This window comes from Cheilinus undulatus, linkage group 20 (assembly GCF_018320785.1).
Source record: "Cheilinus undulatus linkage group 20, ASM1832078v1, whole genome shotgun sequence".
Classification (NCBI taxonomy): Eukaryota; Metazoa; Chordata; class Actinopteri; order Labriformes; family Labridae; genus Cheilinus; species Cheilinus undulatus.
In genome coordinates, this window is record NC_054884.1 from 34,366,515 (window position 1) to 34,388,031 (window position 21,517).

At 40.5% G+C, this 21,517-nt stretch overlaps 1 protein-coding gene across 1 annotated transcript in view; it reads right to left on the reverse strand.

Moving 5' to 3' along the window:
- LOC121528091 (vesicle-fusing ATPase-like) overlaps positions 1 to 21,517 on the reverse strand; it is a 42,137-nt gene that overhangs the window by 12,459 nt on the left and 8,161 nt on the right. Inside the window, exons 5-19 of the mRNA XM_041815244.1 lie at positions 18,849 to 19,015; positions 18,629 to 18,736; positions 18,397 to 18,472; positions 17,632 to 17,787; positions 12,360 to 12,559; positions 9,098 to 9,263; positions 8,909 to 8,983; positions 8,541 to 8,728; positions 6,892 to 6,987; positions 6,452 to 6,608; positions 5,124 to 5,257; positions 4,693 to 4,759; positions 4,404 to 4,483; positions 680 to 814; positions 327 to 440 (exon numbers count right to left, since the gene is read on the reverse strand). Coding sequence (XP_041671178.1) covers positions 327 to 440; positions 680 to 814; positions 4,404 to 4,483; positions 4,693 to 4,759; positions 5,124 to 5,257; positions 6,452 to 6,608; positions 6,892 to 6,987; positions 8,541 to 8,728; positions 8,909 to 8,983; positions 9,098 to 9,263; positions 12,360 to 12,559; positions 17,632 to 17,787; positions 18,397 to 18,472; positions 18,629 to 18,736; positions 18,849 to 19,015 — 1,919 coding nt within the window. The remainder of the gene's footprint in view (positions 1 to 326; positions 441 to 679; positions 815 to 4,403; positions 4,484 to 4,692; positions 4,760 to 5,123; positions 5,258 to 6,451; positions 6,609 to 6,891; positions 6,988 to 8,540; positions 8,729 to 8,908; positions 8,984 to 9,097; positions 9,264 to 12,359; positions 12,560 to 17,631; positions 17,788 to 18,396; positions 18,473 to 18,628; positions 18,737 to 18,848; positions 19,016 to 21,517) is intronic.

A 21,517-nucleotide genomic window follows, 5' to 3' on the forward strand; every position in this document is an offset into this window, starting at 1 on the left:
TGGTGGAGATGTTTTTGCTATTCTCCTGACCGACTTTGGCGAGAGTAGGCTCCAACTCCAGAGTTGGAACGGTAATGGCTGCCTGTCGAGCTTGATTGGTCCAAAAGACAGAGTGTTCGAATGTTCGCGATTATGTAGTGGAACTTGGGGACTCTAGCCAGCTGTCCCTGGATTTGTCACAAAATTAAGCAATCATGAGTGTTGATGAAATTTGTTTCTGTTGTCAGTTAATCGTAGAGACATATCAGTCTGGATCAGTGTGATTAGCTGACCAACCAATTCTATCAGTATAGCTGTTCTGCTAAAGTATAAAGTATCTCTCTCACCTGCACGGCCATTTCAATCAGCATGAGCAGCTTCTTTATACCGATCCACAGACTCTGCCCTTTCACAGCTTTAGCAATGCTGGCCCGCTCCACATCCTCAAAACTGCCCAGCAGCTGTCAGGAAAGGAAAGAGGAAGGAGGAAGGATAGCAATCAGCACAGGATAAGCAGCTTATAAATCTGGAAATTTATAGTGGAACTGCAGGGAATAAAATCTAAAATGTTTCCTCAACGTAGCATAAAAGTGATGCAATATGAAAGTTCTGCATGAAGTATCTAACAATTTAAACAACTACAGAATAATGAGCTAAGAGAAGGTACGATGTTTGTGCATTTGCTGATTTTGTCTTTTACCTCCAGAGCCTCTATCAGCTGCTCTCCTCTCGAGATGTTGGGGATGTGTATGGTGGTGCTGAAAGCGTCTAACATCTCCATCTCCTGGAGGACGTCTTTGCGACTTGTGGTGCCGATGATCAGCAGCTTACGACCCTAAAGGAGACACACAAAACACTTGAAATTCCAAGTTCTTAATGCAATTTGCATCTTTTTGTATTTCCATTAACCAATGGTAGACTGACAGTGATTTGTCAGTGTTGCAAAGCTGTTGTAGGAGAAAGAGAGCCAGCTGCAATGTAGACAGTATGCAGGAGTTTGCATTCATTTTTTTTGATAAATGACAAGAAATCATCCAGCATAGGGTTTTAAGGACTTTCTTTCTGTCACCATTGTAAATAAAGGTATACATGTATTTTGATCTTTATTAGTATGATATTGAAATTTTAAAATCTGATATTCTAATTAGAATTCAGGGTCAACATTGGTTTTTCGGGGCTGCTATTGATACTATTTATAACTGATATTTGCAACAGACATGCATTTATTATGACAAATCTAACACTAAAGGTGTGTTTGTCTGATCCGTAATCCAAACGTCACACACTCGGACCTTGCACACTGAGTCCGATGTGTTTTTATTTACAAAAATCAGTAGAATGTGGCAAATTGTTTCGTACTGTGAGCCTGTGGCTCTGTCACTCCTTTAAAATCCCACTGGATCCATCCTGACAGAGTGCTTCATACAGCACACGCTCATGCATCATAGCACTGAGCCAATTGGAGAAATGAAGAGCAACTTTTTAATTGTTAATACACCGGCAAACTACGTTGAAGTGAGGTATTGGTGCAAGAGAGAGAGGGATGAGGAGGGGTTGGGCGGGGTGAGCAGGCAAGAGAGAATAAAGCAACAGGCGTCCCCATCTATCTGTTATATTTTCATGGCTGATATCCACATAACAAATTAGAGGTTTAGGTGCGAGACAGAGAGAGGAGGGGGTCGGGTGATGGTGAGCAAGCGAGGAGGAAGCAGCAGGCACTGTTTTGAATCATCATTCACCCATTACAACGACTTGGACTGATGCAAAATTTCGCATAAAATCGAACCCGTTCCAAAAAAAAACAATATGACTGACGAAAATTTCGACGTCAGTGTGCAAACATAATTAGAAAAACATGGGATCGATTTTCTTTATTAACGTTGCAAAAAAATTCAGCTGAAAAAAACAGACTAATTGAGCAACAGCCTGACCTCTGACAACTATGTCAACATGAGAAACAGCACAGAGCAACAATGTAGCAGCAGGAAACAGGAAGTGATGCCTGTGTCAGTTCCACTCAGGCCTCAGTGTTGATTGGCTGGTAGTTGTGTAATATCAAGCCAGTCAGATAGTGTTATGGGTGGGACATTAGGGGAGACTGTAGAGAGTAAAAAAAACCAGAGGGGGAGACACACTTTGCAGTGAAGCCAAAGTAGCGCTCCTTTGAATTAACTGATTTTGGCCGATTATCCGGAAAAAAAATGCTTATATCAATAATATATCAATAACCAGTAAGGCCAATAATCAGTCTACCCATAATTAAAATGAGGCAGTATTAGATTTCTGCTACCGTTAAACACTTCCAACATTTTCCCCACAATATAAGATGCTGCCACGTGTTTAAAAACCACATTATACAAAAAGCAGGTCTGACCAAGCACTAACCAGTGCATGCATGAATAAGATAAGCAGAGCTAGCACCTCTATGGGTTTTCATTCAATCTTTTCACAAAATGTTTCTTCTCATTTGTTGTAAGACAAAAATGAGGACATTTATAACAGGGGTGCTGGAAGTCATTTAAAGTTGCAGCTTTGTTTTCAATCAAATGAGGTTTGGTCACTTTTTCCTCTCCCTCTGTGCATAATGGTCCCAAATTCACTCCTTTTCCTCCCTCATTCAGTTTTAACTTGAGAAACAGAAATCAAAAACTGTTGTCAGACAGGATCTAAGGCTATGTGCACACTGCAGGCCTTAATGCTCAATTCTGATCTTTTCTCAGATCTGATTTTTTTTTTCGCCTCTTCACACTGCAGTCAACTTCCAAAAGATCCGATACGTATTCAGAACCACGAAAGTGGCCTGAATCTGATTCAAAAAGGTCAGATTCAATATGGCTTGCACTGTTCACACTGTCAGAAAAAATCAGATACGAGTCACATGTGAGCAAAAAATATCAGATTCAGGTCACTTTTAACTGCAGTGTGAATGTAGCCTATGAACATGAAGTATTCAAATGGCTTTTAAAACATTTTAAAAAGGACGTAAATATTATTTATTTTCACATTGTACAGCAATGGTGAGCTCCTTCCAGGTGTGAGATCACTTAACAGGAATTTTAGAAAAAGTTAGACTACTAAGCGACCGAAATAACCATCAAGTGCTGATTTACTTCATCTATATAACCTACAATAATTTCTCATCGCTGATGCACGCTCAGAAAGTAGGTATTTAAGGGTCTTTTAACTCCCGTTATCATGGATCACAACCACTAGAGCACATTTTTAGTTTGACTTGACCATAGCGTCGTCCCACTCTGGGATGCGAGTCCTTTGTGTGGCAGGTTTGTTGTTTGACATGTCTGGCCTCCTCTGCTTCAGGAGATCCGTCATCAATATTACAGTAACTTTAAATACAGAGAACAGTGCTGCTGCTGGAAACAGACACAATGCATTAAGGAATGCATTATAAAGGTGCGCTCACACAGCATCTCCTTTCATTCTTCTTTATCCTACATTAAAAAATGTTACTGAATTCATATAGAAAACATCTGTAATCATATAACTTCTGTATCTGTATCATCTGTGCCAGCATCAGCATGTTTAACAGGCAAATTTTAGACTACGTTTAAGACCAAAGACCAAAGATTTCTCAGATTTCTGTCATGATTGTGTGACTGTGTCCTGTTCCAGATGAAGGCTGACAGAGTGTTCGGGTTTTACGTCACAACAACAGCACAGAGAGAAAGAAAAAAACAGGAGACAGGAGAGGAACAGACAACAGAAAGAAGCATAACAGACCCCAAATCAACAGAAGACAACAGCAGAGGACACAAACATGAGCGCAGAAGAAAGAAGAGAAGCTAAAGAAATGTAGCTCCGCTAAGCCGACAAGTTGGAGGAGGACCAGGAGGAGAAGACGAAGGAGGAGAGGCAGAGGAGTGGCGAGCAGACAGGGGGATTATGGCTGCCGGCTGCCCCCCCATGGCGTGGGGGGTTGTGATGCTGCATGCAGATGAGGTGCCACACAGGCGGCTGTGCTGCCAGGTCCTGGCTCTCTCACAGAGCCCATTCTCCTCCGTGTCCCCCTGGCCTCCCCCGGCCCCAGGCACCCCGCTGGGCCCAGCGCTTTACAACCCCAGAGGAGCACTGCAGCCAGGCATTCAGCAGCCGGCCCCGCGCCACTTCTCATGCACATGCAGCCATATAGTGGCCTATACTCTCATTCACAAACCAAAGGGACTATGAGAAATGGGTCTCCAGCACCACCATTCACTGGGAGCACAACAGGCCGGGACCAAAACACTCGCTAATAACCGTACACACTCACACACAGCCGCTCACACATGCCAGCCACAGCCACAGACCTCCAACAACTCCAAACAACTCAGGAGATGGCATCTGCAAGATCTGCTGCCCTCTTTCTGCCACATTCGGACTAGCAACGCCAAACATGCAGCACAAACACCAAACAAAATGCTCTTTACCTTTGGAGGAGGTTTCTTCAGCAGCACCAGTAAAGCTTGTAACACCAGGTTGGAGAAACGAGGGCCAATCGGGACAAAATCTGATAAGAGAGACACCTTTAACTGCACCCGTTTTATCTCAAAACTGATTCACAATTCCTTTAATATGTCATACAGCAGGAAAAAGGCACATATAAATGGGTACAAAATCAAAACACAAGCTCCTAGGTGGGCAGATCTGCTGTTTTCATCTCAGTAAAACTCATTCAGATCTGTAAATCACCTCCTTGAGTGGCATCTTGGATCTTACCTAACAGACGTTCAATGTCATCCACAACCACACAGCTCAGCTGGGACTTGTAGGCATCTTCAAATATCTATCAAAAGGAATAAAAGGAACAATCAGGTCCAGATTAAAGCAAAGATTTTGACTCACACTGATAATAATATATAATTATAACAAATGAATCACTGTATGTCATGCCCTCAGGCCATGCACGTCAGTTTGGATTTAGAAAAAGCATTAGTAGATGTTTTTAACCTCAACAGTTCTACAGTTGCTTGACTTTAATCTTATTCATGCAGGTCAATAAAGCTTTAAAACAGAGATATACCATGTAGCATCCACAATAAGAAACATAATAATGGTTTGAAAAACTCTCTAACAATCCTATGACATTAAAACTGGGCAGCCATGTACTGCAGATGCAATTAATCGACGTGCTAAACACTGAGTGTTACCTTTTTAATGGCTTGGCACTTGGCGATCTCCGAGTGTCCAATCATCTTATCAGGGGAGCAGATTTTGATGAAAGGAAACTGGGAGTCTTCAGAGATTTTAGCAGCCAGAGCAGTTTTTCCACTGTTGGGTGGACCTGAGGGACAAAGCCAGTCACAAATTAACTGTTTGTTCATAGTTGCCACATTAAGAGAGCATGCACTGACGTCACTTTCCCACCAGGATGCAAAATATCCTGAAGAAGGCTGCATTAAGGAGAGGAAACGGCAAAAATGGGAGTCAATTTACCGAAGACACAGTGGTCTGTGGTTATCATTATGTGGTCAGAAATCTGGTTTGCATGATATTCCTAAGATTGTTTTTTAAGCCATTGCTTTTATTCAAGTTTAGAGAGGGTATGATGTAGAAAATAAGGAGAGAGAGTCGGGAATGACATGTTGGACAGGAACTGCACGTTAGACTTGAACCCAGGCTGCAAACCTGGAGGGTTACAGCCTCAGTAGAAGGGACATGACCTACCCTCTAAGCCCTTGGTTCTCAAGTGGTGGGTCAGGACCCAACATTGGGTCGCCAAGCTATTTTGAGAGGGCCGCAGATGTTTGCTTGAAAAAAACATGAGGCAGGAAGTCTATGATGTGCTTTTATTTTAAAGTATGTCTCCATCTTTTTGATTCGTCACATATTTTGTTCCATTTCAAATCCAAAGTGCAACATTTCTCATTAACAAAATGCTTATAATTGAAAGTTGAAAGAAAAAAAAACATCTGGGTGGCAATTTATCATTGCGATGGTGGGGTTGAGTCCTGATGCTAGACCGGTTGAAATCCGCTCCACTAGGCCATCTGTGTCCCAATAAATGTACCTGATTTCAAAGCCACAGAAGTGCTCAAATTTGCAGGAATGTTATAAAAAACATATTTATTGTACCACCTGATAAACTGTGCTTTCCTCCTATTTATATTCATCATAACAACTAAATGTACAACATTAGAAACTGTAATAATGATGCACATGGTTGCAGTAATACAGGCAGGAACTATGAGGTCTGTTACTTCGGCTTAAAGAAAAACAACAGGAAAAAAACGTCAGGTTTTGGTCAAATAGAAGTCTGATAAATTTACTGATTTAATTCATCCCTGATAAATACCGTACCATGCAGAAGTTTTAGGCACGTTTGAGCCAAAAATTGAGAGTGAAGTAAGGCACAGAGGTGGCGAGTAAGCTGCCTGAGGGCACCACTGGCTGAGAAGGAGGATTAACACAACCCCAGTTGTTCTCTGGATGTCCTTGCACTTTGCCAGGGAAATGTGTGGTTGTGTTTGAGTCGTACCCTCCAGTAAAACAGAGACGAGGGGCGTGCGATCGCTGTTCTTAGTCTGCTGCACAAGCAACTCCCCGTCCTGCATGACTTCTGACACGGCGTCGCCCCATCGGATGATCCCGTTCATGATGTAGCTGGCATAGTCCTCCTGGTTGGTACCAAATGCCTGGATAGGAACAGAGAGACAGAGAGAGAGAGAATTAATTTGATATTTTTCTTGAGTGTTTTAGGTCAACTGAGACTGAAAGAATTCAATGAACCTTCCTGCACACTGCATCTCCAGATAAGGTCATCATAATACAAGAATTTAAACTCTGGTATAACGGCTAAAACAGCATCCAAACACTTGCAGGCTGTCTAAATCAAACAAACATGTTGTCCACACTTTTTGTATTTGTCACAGGAGGAGGAAACAGAGAGGATCCACCGACTGATGTAGGAGAACTCACAGGTTTGATGTCGTTGTTCAGCGAGGCCATGAAGTCGAGTCTGCTGACCTGCAGCCTCTCTGCTGTCTCGATGTTTACCTCCACTGTGTTACTGGCCTGCAACAAACACAAACACATAAAAATAGGGATATAATACGCGCTGAACGACAGCAGATTAAGAGCTGCTCCAATTCCTGGATGAACTCCAAGCCGCCTGCTAATGAAATCCATTTTATGAAGCATTACACATTCAGATTTCACAATGCTGTCAGAGCAGAAAGGTCAGAGCGGGAGGAGGAGGAGGAGAGAAAGCGTTGAGGAAGAGAAGAGGAACGTCACAGCCGTCAGACATGTGTAAGGCCCTTGTCCGTCATTAGTCATCACCCTCTAATATACCCTGCTTAGTGTGTGTGCGTTCAAATGTGTGTACATGGACTATACTTAACAGATGACAACTTCACCTTATCTCTGTGCACCGCTGAGCTGTGTAGATTTGAGCCCATGCACCTGATAAAACACTTAAGAGAGGGCACCTCACCTGGGTGCTTCACCCCCTCTCTCTTCACCTGGGTGGCTATATAAACTGGCACTACAGCGGGGGCTCACTGACCACCAGGCGTGCTGCCTGCACCTTAAACTCCAACAAAAACATGCCTAGCAATTACAGTAAAAAAAAGAAAAACATTCATCTTTTTCTAACAGCAAAAAACTTATGCAATAAAAATATTCCATCATTGATTTTTCTAATTGCAGCAAGTCTGAATGAAAATAACCAGATTTTAAGCACTCAGATGGGCTAAAAACAAGGGTTTAAACACAAGATTTAAACCTAACCAGCACATAAGTTGTGAAAGAACAAGGTTTTGAGAAAATAAAATAATATTTAAAAAATAAGAAGAAATAAAAATAATAATAATGATAATAAAAATAAATCATAAAAATAAAATAAAATAATAATAATAACAAGACTAATAATAATAAATAAACAAAAATAATAAATAAATCTAAAAAATGTATCACGGTAAAGGATATATGTCCACTGTGGGCTTCCACAGAGATAAGGGTATTTTACAAGATCACTTTTGTAACTTCAGCTGCTCCAGCTATTTGCTCGACAGAAATTTGCAAGTCTATCACCAAATATTTCACCCAGAGTGACTGTGATGCTTATTTTCTTCTTCCATCCATCCATTTTCTATACCCCTTATCCCATTGGGGGTTGTGGGGGGGCTGGAGCCTATCCAAGCTGACACTGGGGGGGTAAACCCTGGACTGGTTGCCAGTCAATCGCAGAGCTGACACAGAGAGAAAGACAACCTGGCATGTCACATTCACAATTATGGCCAATTTAGAGTCACCAATTCAATTCACCTAATGAGCTTTTTTTTTTTTTTTGGTGGTGGGAGGAAGCCAGAGTACCCGGGGAGAACATGCAAACTCCACACAGAAAGGCCCTGACCGGAAAGAGATCCAGGAGCCTTCTTGCTGTGAAGCAACAGTGCTAACCCCTGCACCGCCCTGCAGCCCCTTATTTTCTTCTTAAATATTCTTATTGTCATATTCTCTCTGTTAAAACAAAAGTCCTTCACAGCAGATCTCCTCCACTCCAGTCAGAAAGAGCAAACAACATGAGTAGGAAAATACGATCAATGTTTCTCAAAGACTCTGACCTTGATGTGTCTGTTCATGGCGGTGGACTGTGCAGCTCTGACCAGACCCTCCAACTCAGCACCGCTGTAGTTCTTCGTCTCCACTGCGAGCTCCTTGATGTCCACGTCAGAGGAGAGCAGGTCGTACTGACGCATCTTTGCTGTGTGGATGTTGAGGATCTGAATTCTTCCCTTTTCATCCGGTAACCCTAAAGACAGAAAGGACTTTAAATGTCAGCAAATTTAAATGTTATGTCTTCTTATTCATTTTTAGTTACTGAATTTTTAACCCTGGAAAATTAGCTAATTCTGAGGAAGTAAAGGTGCACTAATAGAGTTTATTTCCTTTCCAGGCAGCTAAGATGAACCTTTGTGATAAACCTTCTCACCTATCTCCATCTTCACCTCCAGTCTTCCCGGTCTCAACAAGGCCTCGTCTATCAGGTCAGGCCTGTTGGTCATACCTGAGGGGGGACAGATGGAGAGGAGAGACAGATGATGTGCAGATGTTCAGGGCTGATACCGGAGAGTCTGCAAGTGTGTAACTTCGAGCAAACAGAAGGAGAAAGTGTGATTACCAATGACCAGGATGTTGTTGAGCTGCTCCACCCCGTCAATCTTGGACAGAAGCTGGTTGACGACGGTGTCATGGACGCCTGTGCTGCCCGCCATGCTGCCACGCTGTTTACAGATTGCATCGATCTCATCGAATATGATGATGTGAAGGCCGCTGTTAGCACCCAGCTGATCAGCAGAGAGAAGAGGAGAGGACAGGGAGAAGTTAACGTCTCCCTTTAGCCTTGCATGAAACAGCATGTTTTAGCATGGAATTGAAGTTTTCAAAGCTGATGGTGGTTAGAAGTAACTGTATTTAACAAAAACAAAAATGGCAAGCGTTTTTGTGGTCTTTGCTAAGGCATTCAGGATACATCTTCAGGAGTAGTACCCAAACTAACATGAGCAAAAAAGTTAAAGGAGTTTTCTGTGCTTTTAGAGGTCTTATTGTATGATCACTGGAGTGTGATTCTGTTTATGTTATGGTGATAACAGTCTCCCGAAACCACACACTGGCACCAGTAACACATCCTGATTTATTATTTGTATTTAATTATCATTAGTAAATCTCTCTGAGTTTCATAATTAATTATTTAGCCTATGAGGCAACAGTTGGCCTCCCAGTAAGTTTGCACCCCCAAGTACGGAAGCTGCTGTCCTCCAGGCGCCAAGCTTGGTTCAACTTTGACCCTCTGCTCCTTTCGTTTCCCACGCTCTCTCCCAGTTTTCCCCTACTATTCACTTTCTTTTATAAACAAAGGTATATTAGCCTCAGATGAATTCTTAAAAATCTAGAGTCTAAAGCCGTGGTTCTCAACAGCTTTACACTGAGAAAATCCTGACCCACATTTCAAAAGATGTTCAAGCAATAAAATTCATTTAATGACAAATTTGGCAGTTTGGACCCTAGATTGAGCAAAATGTATTACTAAAAAATAGGCAAAACTTCAGGAGAAAAAGCATGCAAACATGCAGTTTCAGTCTGTTTTACAATGATAATGTAGCTTTTGGTTGTTCTTTTAAAGGATCTGAAAAAATGAAGACATTCTCATGGGAAAAACAGCTGTTTTGGAAATATTCCTATCCGTGATAAGTGTGTGAATAAGTCCAAAATGCAAGAAAACAACTGGAATTTACTCCTTGTCCAGTAGGACAGAGCAGAACTTATTAATATCCTAGATCAGGCATACTCATCGTTTGGCCACATGTGGCTCTTTTGTGATGATTTGTGGCTCTTTTATGCCTTAATCTGAGACAATATTCCCCCAGAAAACCTTTAAAATGGGAAACTACGACCTCAGAAATTATCCATTGCAAGTCATATTTATCGGTTTGAATCCCAACATTTAATTTTGAACCTTTAAAATTTTGTCTGTGTATTTCCATCGCCCTTATTTGCATTTCTTTTGTCCTTTTTTTGCCACTTCTAATCCATTTCCACTGTTTTAAGCCCACATTTGCCATTTCTTTGCCACTTTTTACCCATTTTTTACTACTTCTATCCCATTTTTGCCACCAGATTTTTGCCTCTTTTATCCTGCTATTTACAATTTTTTCCTTTTTTTTTTGCCATTTTTCTGCCACTTTTCGCCCATTCAAGCTGTTTTACCATTAAATACCATAGTTTCCAGCATTCTTTCCTGCTTTTTGACCACTTTTCCCACATTTTTGCCCATTTGAGTCACTTTTACACTTGTATCTTTGCCATGTTTTTGCTGTTTTTTGGGCATTTTTTGCCACCTGTAGCTCATTTTAGGTAACTTCTTATCCATTTGTGTCACTTTCTGCCATATTTTGACACTCCAATTTTGGCCCTTTATGCCTCTTTTTGACCATTATTTGCCCAATTAACTTATTTTTATTGCCACTTTAATAAGTTTTTGCCACTTTTCCCGACTTACATTGCTGCTCTTGCAAAGGCATTATTCAATAATTTGACTCTGGTTGAGCAGGGTTGTGTAACGCTGTCCTTGATACTTTTTCTTGGTACTGCTTCATGACCCAGTGAGAGCAGCTTCACGACCCAAATTTTTTAAAGGATTCTGTACAATTAGGAGATAGGGCTAATGGCGGAGGTCTGCGCTCTCCGAGTGCTTTTCTAGTTATTATTATTATTAGCACCACTGCCCACGGATTTTACATCTGCATTTGTTATTTTATTTTAGTTAATTGAACAGTCTTAATGCCTTTAGGGGCAGCAAGTGCCTGGTGAAAAATCTGCAATTTACTGTGCATTGTTCCAGGACTAACTCCTTAAACCAAATGACCGAGGTCATTTTACCTTTTTTGTTAAACAAATTGCTTCCTGTCTGTCTTGTTTCTCTGCTCTTTTGCCAGATCTGTGCATGGTACAGTAGAGAATTTATCTCAATAATTTATTTTTCATGATTGTGGGAAGCTCAATAGTAACTGAAAATTGAAATCTGATTAACTGCCTAGCACTCATTCTAACATTATTGATGCAGTTAATAGGATTAATCCATTATAGAGCCTTTAATTCATCATGATCAATATTTTTGATTGACTGGCAGCACAAACAGTGTATCAAAGATAATAATACAATAACTGGAAAAGTTAGAGCGCCAGAATACTCCACGAATAATTGAATCCATCCTATAAAACCCTGAATATTTTCTTCTTCTGGTTTCGTTCTAAGACTCTAGCTCAACAGGACGATAAAGACACCACTCCCTCATCTTCATCCTGACCTGAGGATCCGCACTGACCCTCAGCAGAGAGACGGATGGGAAAAAGTGAGCGAGCCGCAGGGTGGGGGGTTATCCCTCCATCTCCAACGCTGTCAGTCTGAGCCTTAGCATTTAAAGCAGGTGTGGAGCCGTCCTTAATACACACTGGACTCTGATTGTGAGTGCGTGTTTGGAGAGGTCTAATAGGAGGTCAATGGCAGCCCGGCCCCTCATTAGGTGGTGAGGAGTGAGCCTCGACGCTGGTGTCTCACAATGCAAACTAACTGTCGCTTCAGAACTAAAAGTTATTACAGCTCCGTCCTGCTAAAGGGCAGATCTCTCCGCTCCTGCAGAAATGAGTTTTTATGTTTTCACAGATTAGATCTGTGTAATGAGAGAACACTGATTCATGAGAACAGACTCACTGAGATGTTTTTTATCTGATGTGGAGAAAGTGAGTTCAGTGTTACGGGTAAAACAAACTCATTCATCTCTGCTCCAAGCTCTACCTCTCTGCAGTTTCTAATGTGCTGCGATAAAGTCAGAGCATTATTTTCTGTCACCAGAGAAATAAACCACAACGCGTCCCCTCACTCACCCTCTTCTGCTCATCCTCTGCGTCTGCAAACAGCTTCCTGATGTTGGCCTCAGACTCTCCCACGTACTTGTTGAGGATCTCTGGGCCGTTGACGATCTTTGGCTCGCGGGCTTTGAGCATCTTGCCAATCTGTCGTGCCATCAGGGTTTTACCACAGCCTGGGGGTCCGTAGAGCAGGATTCCCTTCACATGCTTACAGCCTGGAGACAGATACACATGCAGGACCAGAGAGAGAGGAGGTAAACTGAGAACAGGCTGTTCATTTATTCAGCAAGAGGCTCACACACAGCACCGGTTTAACATGTTTTAAAGTTCATATATCACTTAAAACTTCAATAAAGGACTCTTATGATTTAGTAGCTCACTAAGTAGCTGTAGTTATCCTTTGGGCTCTGAGAAATCATGAAAAGCATATTATAAAAAAGTGATTTAAGTGACTTTAAACATGCAGTGGTTGTTGATGCAAACTGGTATGGTCTAATGTACTTTGATTTTCCTGCACAACCATCTCGAGTTTACAGAGAAAAGTCCAAAATATCTAGTGAGCTTCAGTTATCTGGGCCAAAATGCCTTGTTAATGGTGGAGGTCACAAGAGAGTCCCCAGACTGATTTGAGCTGACAGAAAGGCAATAACCACTCAAGTAACCACTCGCTCTTTGAATGTATGCCAAACCCTGACGTAGACAAGCTACAGCAGCAGAATAACACACTGGGTGTCTTTCCTGTCAGCTAAAACAGGAAACTGAGGGTAAAATTCACAGGGATCACCATCATTGGTAAATAGAAGACTGGAAAAATTCATCTAGTCTGAGGAGTCTCGATTTCTGCCGCCACATTCGAATGATGGGGTCAGAATTTGGAGTAAACAACATAGAAGCCTGCAGGACCAACAACAATCAAAGCTCGCTCAAAGTCACTTAAATCAGGACTTCTCTGATGGAGGGCTGAGAAGTTACTCAGACTGAGTAAATAAAGATGGAAAATAGCATAACTGATTTTTTTCTGCCTAAAAATTTTTACACTTCTAGAGTAAATATCTCCTTTGTCACTGGCATCAATCATTGTTAAAGTATTGAGGGTGTCTTGTTTGCAGTAAAGTACTGCATTTAGAGGAACTGTAGTTTTTGACATCTTTTCATTCTACTAGTTGTGGTTTGAGTGTTGTTTTTTTTTTGTTTTAGGTGGAAAATGTTGTGCTTGTTAGTTTGCTGTGATCTGTGGGCCTCAACCGGTGTGTGACAGGACTCTGTCTGTGGACTTTGAGACCACCTTTTAAAGGTTTTCCTCAGAGGAGAGCTAGCCCCAGATATGGGGCCTCTAGGAATGAAAGGGTTAAAGTAAAAATGTTCAACTCAGAGGAATAGAGCTGAAATAGCTACACCCCTGTCTCTGAGCTCTGAGGGCAGTTCATTTGACCTCATGGCTTGGTTTCTCCTCTGATATGCACTGTCAGCTGTAAGGCCTTCCATTGAGAGATGTGTGCCTTTCCAAATCATGTCAAATCAGTTTAATTTACCAAAGATGGACTCCAACAAAGGTGTAGAAACATCTCAGCAAAGATCCAGAGAAATGGGAGGAGCCTGAGTGAATACTGTCTGAATACTTTTTTTTTTCTTTTTTTTTTTAAATCTGCAAAAATTTTTGAAATTATGTTTCACTTTGACATGATGGGGTACTGAGGGCAGATTAATGAGAACAAAAATGATATATTTTTTTATTGTAGCATCAGGCTGCAACTTAAAAAATGACAAAAGCAAAGGGGGTCTGAATACTCCCTGAACACACTTCATTTCAGATTATTGTAATACCTGGAACTACATGAGCTGACAATGTCCTTTTTAATTGCTAAAGATAAATACTGTGATTACTTGTGATAACTAGCAAAGAAAGTGTTGTGGGCAGGGAACTAGGGGGACTGTGAAGATTAGCCAAATGTCCATTACTGGCCCCAATAACAGGCAAAATTAATGACTGGTTGACCCCTAATGTTAAGCACAGTTAAGTTTATGTATAAGTTTCCTGCTCTTTTCATTTGTATTTGCTTTGACAGTATACTGTGGGACAATAAAAAATAAAAGTATGAAAAAAAGAAACCCATACTTTTGAGGATTAGCAGGTGAATTGGTATCTTTCATCCAGAACAAACAATAAAATCCCTGCGTGAGCCCCGCCGTGCTCATTAATAGATCTCTCACAGCTGTCAGATTACGATGATGAGTCACTTTGCTCAGGACAGCAGCTCATTTTAATGAAAGCCATCAGGTATTCTTCTTTGTGACTCACACAAATCTCTCCCTCCCTTTTCCTCCCACACAGTCACATCTGTGCTAATCCTCGCTCCCAGGCCTATGAGTCCCGCCGTAAAGAGCTCTAAGCCTGGCAAACACAGCACGCATTGACACCCCCAGATACCCACAGCTCCCAGGGCCTGTGGCAGCGTCCAGCAGCGTGCAAGCTGACCTTTATCCGGCTGCTTGTGCGCAGGAGTCGGCCTTTGGCTGTGGCCAGCTGGCTGCTGTAATGAGATGGCGTGCCCTGATAGAGCATCCAGCTAAAAGGTGAAGCTGTAATTGGCTGGCGTGGGGAGTGGGGAGAGCAGGTGCTGACAGAGAGGAGCTGTCGGAGTAAAAGTTTTCAAAGTTTCACCTCATCTCCCCTTTGCTCCCCGAGACAGACAGAAGCTTCAGAGCTTTCTCCCCCAAAAACAACAAAACTTCTCCTTGCCCCTCCTCCCCCACCTGTCATCTCGACTGCTTTTCCTTCAGCGCGTCCAAATGGCAGCTCAGATGGTTATCAGAGGCCTCGCAATTAGTCTGGGCTAAATGTCATTAAACAGGTGCAAAAGGCCACTAAATGACCCGCACTGTAAACTTGGTAGAGAGCAGACCCTAGATTAACCTTCATCAGGAAGGAATAAAACAAAACAAACAGACAGAGCTGCTTAGGGAGGGAAAATACAGAAAATACACATCAGGGTACCTATATACTTTTAACACCCTAATCTAAGACTTTTTTAAGACCCTTTTCGAGACCTAAGCTCATAGAAATTAATACAATCACATTTTGTGCAGCAAACAGTAAAAAATGAAAGGCATGTGAGATTTCTTGGTGCAGCAGACAGAACTGAATTATCTGGTTTAATGCACTTTTAATGAAATGTCACAAACACCCACATTTGAGGATTTCTTGCACATTAAGTGTTTCTTTTCTATCAATATATGGTATAGTGATATTTATCATAACATATGCAACAAGCACATACTCAAAAAATAAGGATTAATATCAAATAATTTAGATGGAAAACAAAGACTGAATAAGGACAAGTCTAAGTCAAAGTTCCTGCTAAAATTTAAGACTATTCCCTGGTAAAAATAAGGCTTTTGAAGACATTTTAAGGATCTGCAGGAATCCTGACACACCCCTATTAAAATCCCACTTTTTTGTGATGTCAAAAAAGGGTCAAAATATATAATTAAAGAACTTCTCCCACCTTTAATGTAACCTACAACACATACAACTCCATAGAAAAACAACCAAAATCTACCAGGGGGAAAACAAAAAACAAATTATTAAAACAGGCAGCATAAATAAATGCATTCCTACATTAAAACTTCATTAAAGCACCTTCTGATTTTATTGCTGCATTTATTTTTTCGGAATAGGCGTCATTCATCCTAATGTATCCTGATTTGATAAAAGCTCCCAACTCTTCCTCACAAAAGCGCTCAAAATCTCAGATTTGGAGGTCACCTCCTACACAGCCCTCCAGACGGTGAAGCATGGTGAGGGCAGGATCATGGTTTGGGGCTATTTTCTTCAAGTGAAGCTCAGTTCTTAGTCAAAGTGGAGGGAATTATTAAAAGTCCCCAATAGCAGTCACTTTGGGCAAAAAATAAAATAGAATATATAACCTTTAGGCTTCTGCTAGAAAGCTGAAGATAGACAGGAATTTCACCTTTAAGTGTGTTATTCACCCCAAGCATACATCCACATCTAAGAAATAACCACTTCAGCAGAAGAAGATAAAAGTTTGGACTGGTCCAGCTAGAGTCCAGGTCAAATCCTGCTGAAAATCTGCTGACCTGAAGAGTGCTGTGCACAGGAAATGTCCTCGCAATGAAAAAGATTCTTTGCACCTCTGAAAGGAGGAGTGGGGAAATTTTGCCAAGCTGAGGTTACATTCTTGTTGGAACATTTTTGCACTGTCCCATGTTCATGTTATACCTCTACTGTGCACATAAGACTTTATTAAGTGTATCATGTCACTTAAGTTGGCATTAACTGAACAGAATGTTAGTTGTATATAGAAGTTGTATTATCATTATCATTGTAATGTTGCTGAAATGCCAGAATTCCCTCTCAAAATAGTATGAATTTGTGTTATCTTACCATATTTGAGTTGTTTTAATTGAAGTGTGAATGTTAGAAGTTACATATATTGTGGAAAAAGTTCTGTAACTTTATATTTTTGTCTCACTGCCACTAGTAATAGATGTTTTATAGCCACTGTAAGACTTCGCGGCTATTTTGGGAAGAAAAATAATCCAAATTATTCCACTTAAGTAATCTGCCACTATCATTTAGCACCCTTATTTCTGCAGTAAATCCATGTAAAAGAAAGTTGCTTCTGGACACTCAAAAGTTCCCTACACTTAATATTTTCATCTCAGGGAAGCATGCAAATAAAATTTCAGAGAGAGGGCATAAACCCTGAGTTAAAATAAGCAGATATTTGCACAGAAAAAAAAAATCCTCTTATAGCTGAATTCAAAAGAGGAAGTGGCTGAGCTCTTAAAGGTCAGAACTGCTGGTTGATGCCCATGCAAAGTAATCTATAATACCTTTAAAGGTTATCAAACAAGCTGATGAAAAGTCAATGATTACAATTTTTTACCAACTTTAGGAACACTTACTGCATAATTCTGAGGCCACTCCAACATCAGCTGTGCTTCAAACAGTGACTGATGTGTCGTTTGCGCAGCTCAAGTTATAAATACAGCAGTTTCTGAGTTGCAATCTGGATTTTCAGCACCCAAAGATCATAAAAACTGACTATGAATCTTGTGCAACTGACCCCGCAAGGACTAGAGATTGACCAATCACACAGATTCAAGGGTTATTTGCTCTTAAACTTAAGACCTATTTAAAGTACTTCTAAACACTCAAAATGTTCTCTCGACTCTAAAAAGTCTTAGACTTTATCTAAAGTGAGAAACGGGAACAAACAAATGAATAAGTGATAAAAAGATGAGGAGAGAGAGGGAAACTCACCCATCTGTTCTACTATATCTGGAGGGAAGACTCTGGAAGCGAAGGCTCTGCGGAAAATGTCAGAAAACTCTTTGTCAAGGCCGCCGATACCCATCCGCTCAAAGTTCCAGTCCGGGCTGATGATGGACTGACGGGACTCACGGGTCTTTGACTTCCCTAGAGGGGTCAGAAATTTAAAAAAATGTCAAATTATTTGCTTGATTATCATCTTAAGAAGCATTTGAGTCTACTTATTCATGCAGCAGTTTTCTTTATTGTTTTGACTTTAATGGCTGGCATAAAGAATGCTGGAGAGTCTTGAATAAATGTTTGCAGTAAAAATTTACACAGAGAATTAAGGAAGCCCTGTCTAAAGCCTTGCTTCTTCCTTTTCTTTAAATTTAAATTAAATTTTTCTAACTTAAAAACCTCATTTTGAAGCTGTAGAGACAGTCAGTTGGTCATTGGCACAGCTGTGCTCAAATATTGATGCACCAAGCTAAGAAACATGTGTAAAGTGCGCCCCCTTGTGGTTTAATAGAGCTGTGCAACAGGCAGGGAATGTAAAGAAATACTTCTATCTTTAAGTAGGCGTACAAATCATGGTGCGTTTTAAAAAATGCATGACAGTTTAAAACATTTTTAACTGTAAAATGGGCATTGGACTTCAAAATATCCAGCTAAAATTAATAATTAGTACCAATTTTAAGCAGAAGATTGTAAAAAAGAAAAGAAAAAGTGCTTTCACAATGATGGCTGTAACAGCTTTTTCTTATGAGCACCCACCGATCAGGGTTATGGACGATGTTTCAGACTTCTCAAAGATGACCTGACTGTTTGGCAGCAACAAACCGATCTCAATCTGAACAAAAGAAGCACAAAACATGTTCACAACACAAAAAAAAACTCATTCTGCTACAATATGAAGCATCTCTTTACATGAACAAAAGGTTCAACTCTCAATATCATCAAAATGGTCTTTAATATACATCTCAATACACAGATTATTATGAAGTACCTTCTGTTTCTTTCCAGAGTTGTGTGTTCCCTTCAGGATGTTGGGGTCCATTGCTTCAATGTCTTTAATCACCAAACCAAACAGCTTCTCACTGAAACTAAACCCCAGCTGGAATGGATAAAAAGCAAAATAAAGTTAGGGGAGAAAAACTCTGTAAGCTTTAAGGATTGGAACAAGTAAAGATATAATAAATGCAGTAAAATTGAGATGTTAGAATCACCTGCTGCCCCACGCTGAAGGCCTGGTTGTTGAAGCGCTGGAGGAACTCACTGGCCATGTTGTCAGAGTTGTACGGGTTGCTGTCCGCAGTTTTCTTCTGCAGAAAGTCGATTTCCACCGTTATGGTGCCTATGAGCTGTTTGTTCTTGTCAAACTTGTAGTTTGTTACTAAAAGAGGGAAAAATAAAGACTGAAAGTTTAGTCAAAGCATCTCTCATAGATGGAATTATTTCTAACAGGATGGTTTCCTCTGCAGAGTCATGTTACCAACAAACAGACCAAACAAGCACATTTCGTGTTCCCTTGAGTTAAAGCTGCTTTTATTATATTTTGCCAGTTATGGAGTAAAAAAGTCATCCTTAAGTCCAACACAGTGGAGTCATTTCATCTAAAAAAAAACAAATCAACTGAGATTTACAGAAATCCACCTGTCACTCTTTGTTAGCAAATATGAAAAATAATAAACACATATTTTGAGTTCATTCGTAATGAAAATTATGGTTTTCTTTTGACCTCAACTCTAAATACACTTTTTTTGCACAGGTTTTTCTCCAATCAGGGCACACCTTCATAGCATTGAACTCAATAATAGAGTACATAACAGCCCTGGAGATATTCAGCGAAACTATCTCAATCGCCTCCTTGTGGCTGGCTATGGTATAGGGACTGATCTAGAGGCTATAAATGGCATGCATTTGAAATCAAATAAAGTATTTTAAAAGTACGTTAGTACGTTAGTACGTATTAGTTCAAAATGTCTCTGAATTTAAGTTGATTTGAAAATCCGGCCCCAAAGTATCCACCAAGAAAAAAATCTTGCCCTTGTACAAATGTAGTTGATGACCCCTGGTATATGGTGTGGGCAGCTTACACATCTGGAAAGGCACTATCAATCCTGAAAGTAGATAGAGGATTGAGAGCAGCATATGCTCCCAGCCTTGAATATTTCAGCCTTGCAATGCTAAAACATAATAAACTTCATAAAACTAAAATTCTGTCAAAGAAAACTTGTTGGGCAGCTATTTTCCTACATCTAACAAGACTGGGACAACATTCCTCCCCAGAACTCCAGCAACTGGTCTCCTCACTTCCCAGGCGTTTACAGACTGTTGTTAAAAGGGATGCTATACAGTGGTAAACATGGCCGCGTCCCTACTTTTTTGAGACGCTCACCCTCTGGCTCCTTTCCCACGTGTCATTACCCCGTTCTCTTTGCCCTGATTCTGACTCTATCTATTGTCCTCCTTTATAAATAAAGGCATAAGAGGCCAGAAAAGGTTTAACAGTAGGCGGTCAGATAATTAGTACATATGCAGTAATATCTATATCAATCAGTAGTCTGTTATAATTAACTGTTCATTCTTTTTCCCCTAAACATGATAAACAAAATAGTGGTTTTATAGATTGGATCTGATTTATTGCATCCTCTTACTATTCAGATCACCTGCATGGTTTCACCTGCAGGTATCTTCTCATTATGGAAATCAGACCTGGCTGATTTTTCCACTGCTGATATGTAATTAGGAAAATTACACCCACACTAGTGCCATATTATCTCTGTCACAGCTACCAGGGTAATGCTGCTCTATTATGGACATTTATTTGATGTTTCTGGTTTAGAAAAAAAACAAAAGTTCTTTCTTTGATCAAATATTAAAAGAGTCATAGCTTCTTTCCATTATTCAACAGGATGTGAAGAAAGATTAAAGCATCATGAGGCTTATTCACACTGTCACTGGTTGGATTATATTTTCATCCCTTCTTTTCTCTCCTGATACGAGGACAGAATCATAATAGCACGCATCATTCTGGCCATCACTTGGCCTGAGGGAGATGGGCGAGATATTTTATCAAAGAGCGGCTTTTTTCTTTCTCTGGATGACGGCCAGACTGGGAGCCAGATGTGCAGTGACGCCACCCATCGACACTGTCATACTGTCTCTCAGTGAGCACAGAAAGCCATGTCTCTTGCACCCATCATGCCACCTACATAAAAGCTGAATCCCTGAAGCCTTCACACTGCGGCCTTTAATGTCAGACGTATGTAAGATGCATGAATCCTTTAAAATCTGAAGGTTACATATTTTGCTAAAGGCGATTACATCTCAGCTGCAGGTGTCTGCAGCTTAAAGGGACGTCAGTAAAAAGAGAGAGACTGCCAGGTACTTTAATGGTACAGGTGAATTAATGGTAGCATCATAAAAAGTTAAAAGCACATGCAGCACTGCTTGCTTACTGTATATTCAGTGCCTATATAAAGTATTCACCCCCACGGATGTTTTTCCCTTTAATTTATTTTAAAAATCAACCACTGTCAATATAATTTTGCTTTTTTTTAACAAGAACTTTTTAAATCTTAAATGTCAAAGTGAAAACAAATGTATGCAAATTAATGGCAATTAAATAAAAATATGTAATGTAAAATTAATGATTGTGTAAATATTCGCCCCTTTTAAAGTGAGTGACCTAATTCAACAGAGGTTCAATCTTATTGGTGTGAGAAGTCTCTTAGTGCATGGGAACTAACCTGAGTGCAGTGAATGTGTCTCAAGTGATTGTTTTTCAGTATTCCTGGCTACCATTACACCATGAAGACAAAAGAACACTCCAATCAACTCTGAGAAATATTATTGAAAAGAACAAGTCAGGGGTGGATTTGAAAAAATTTCC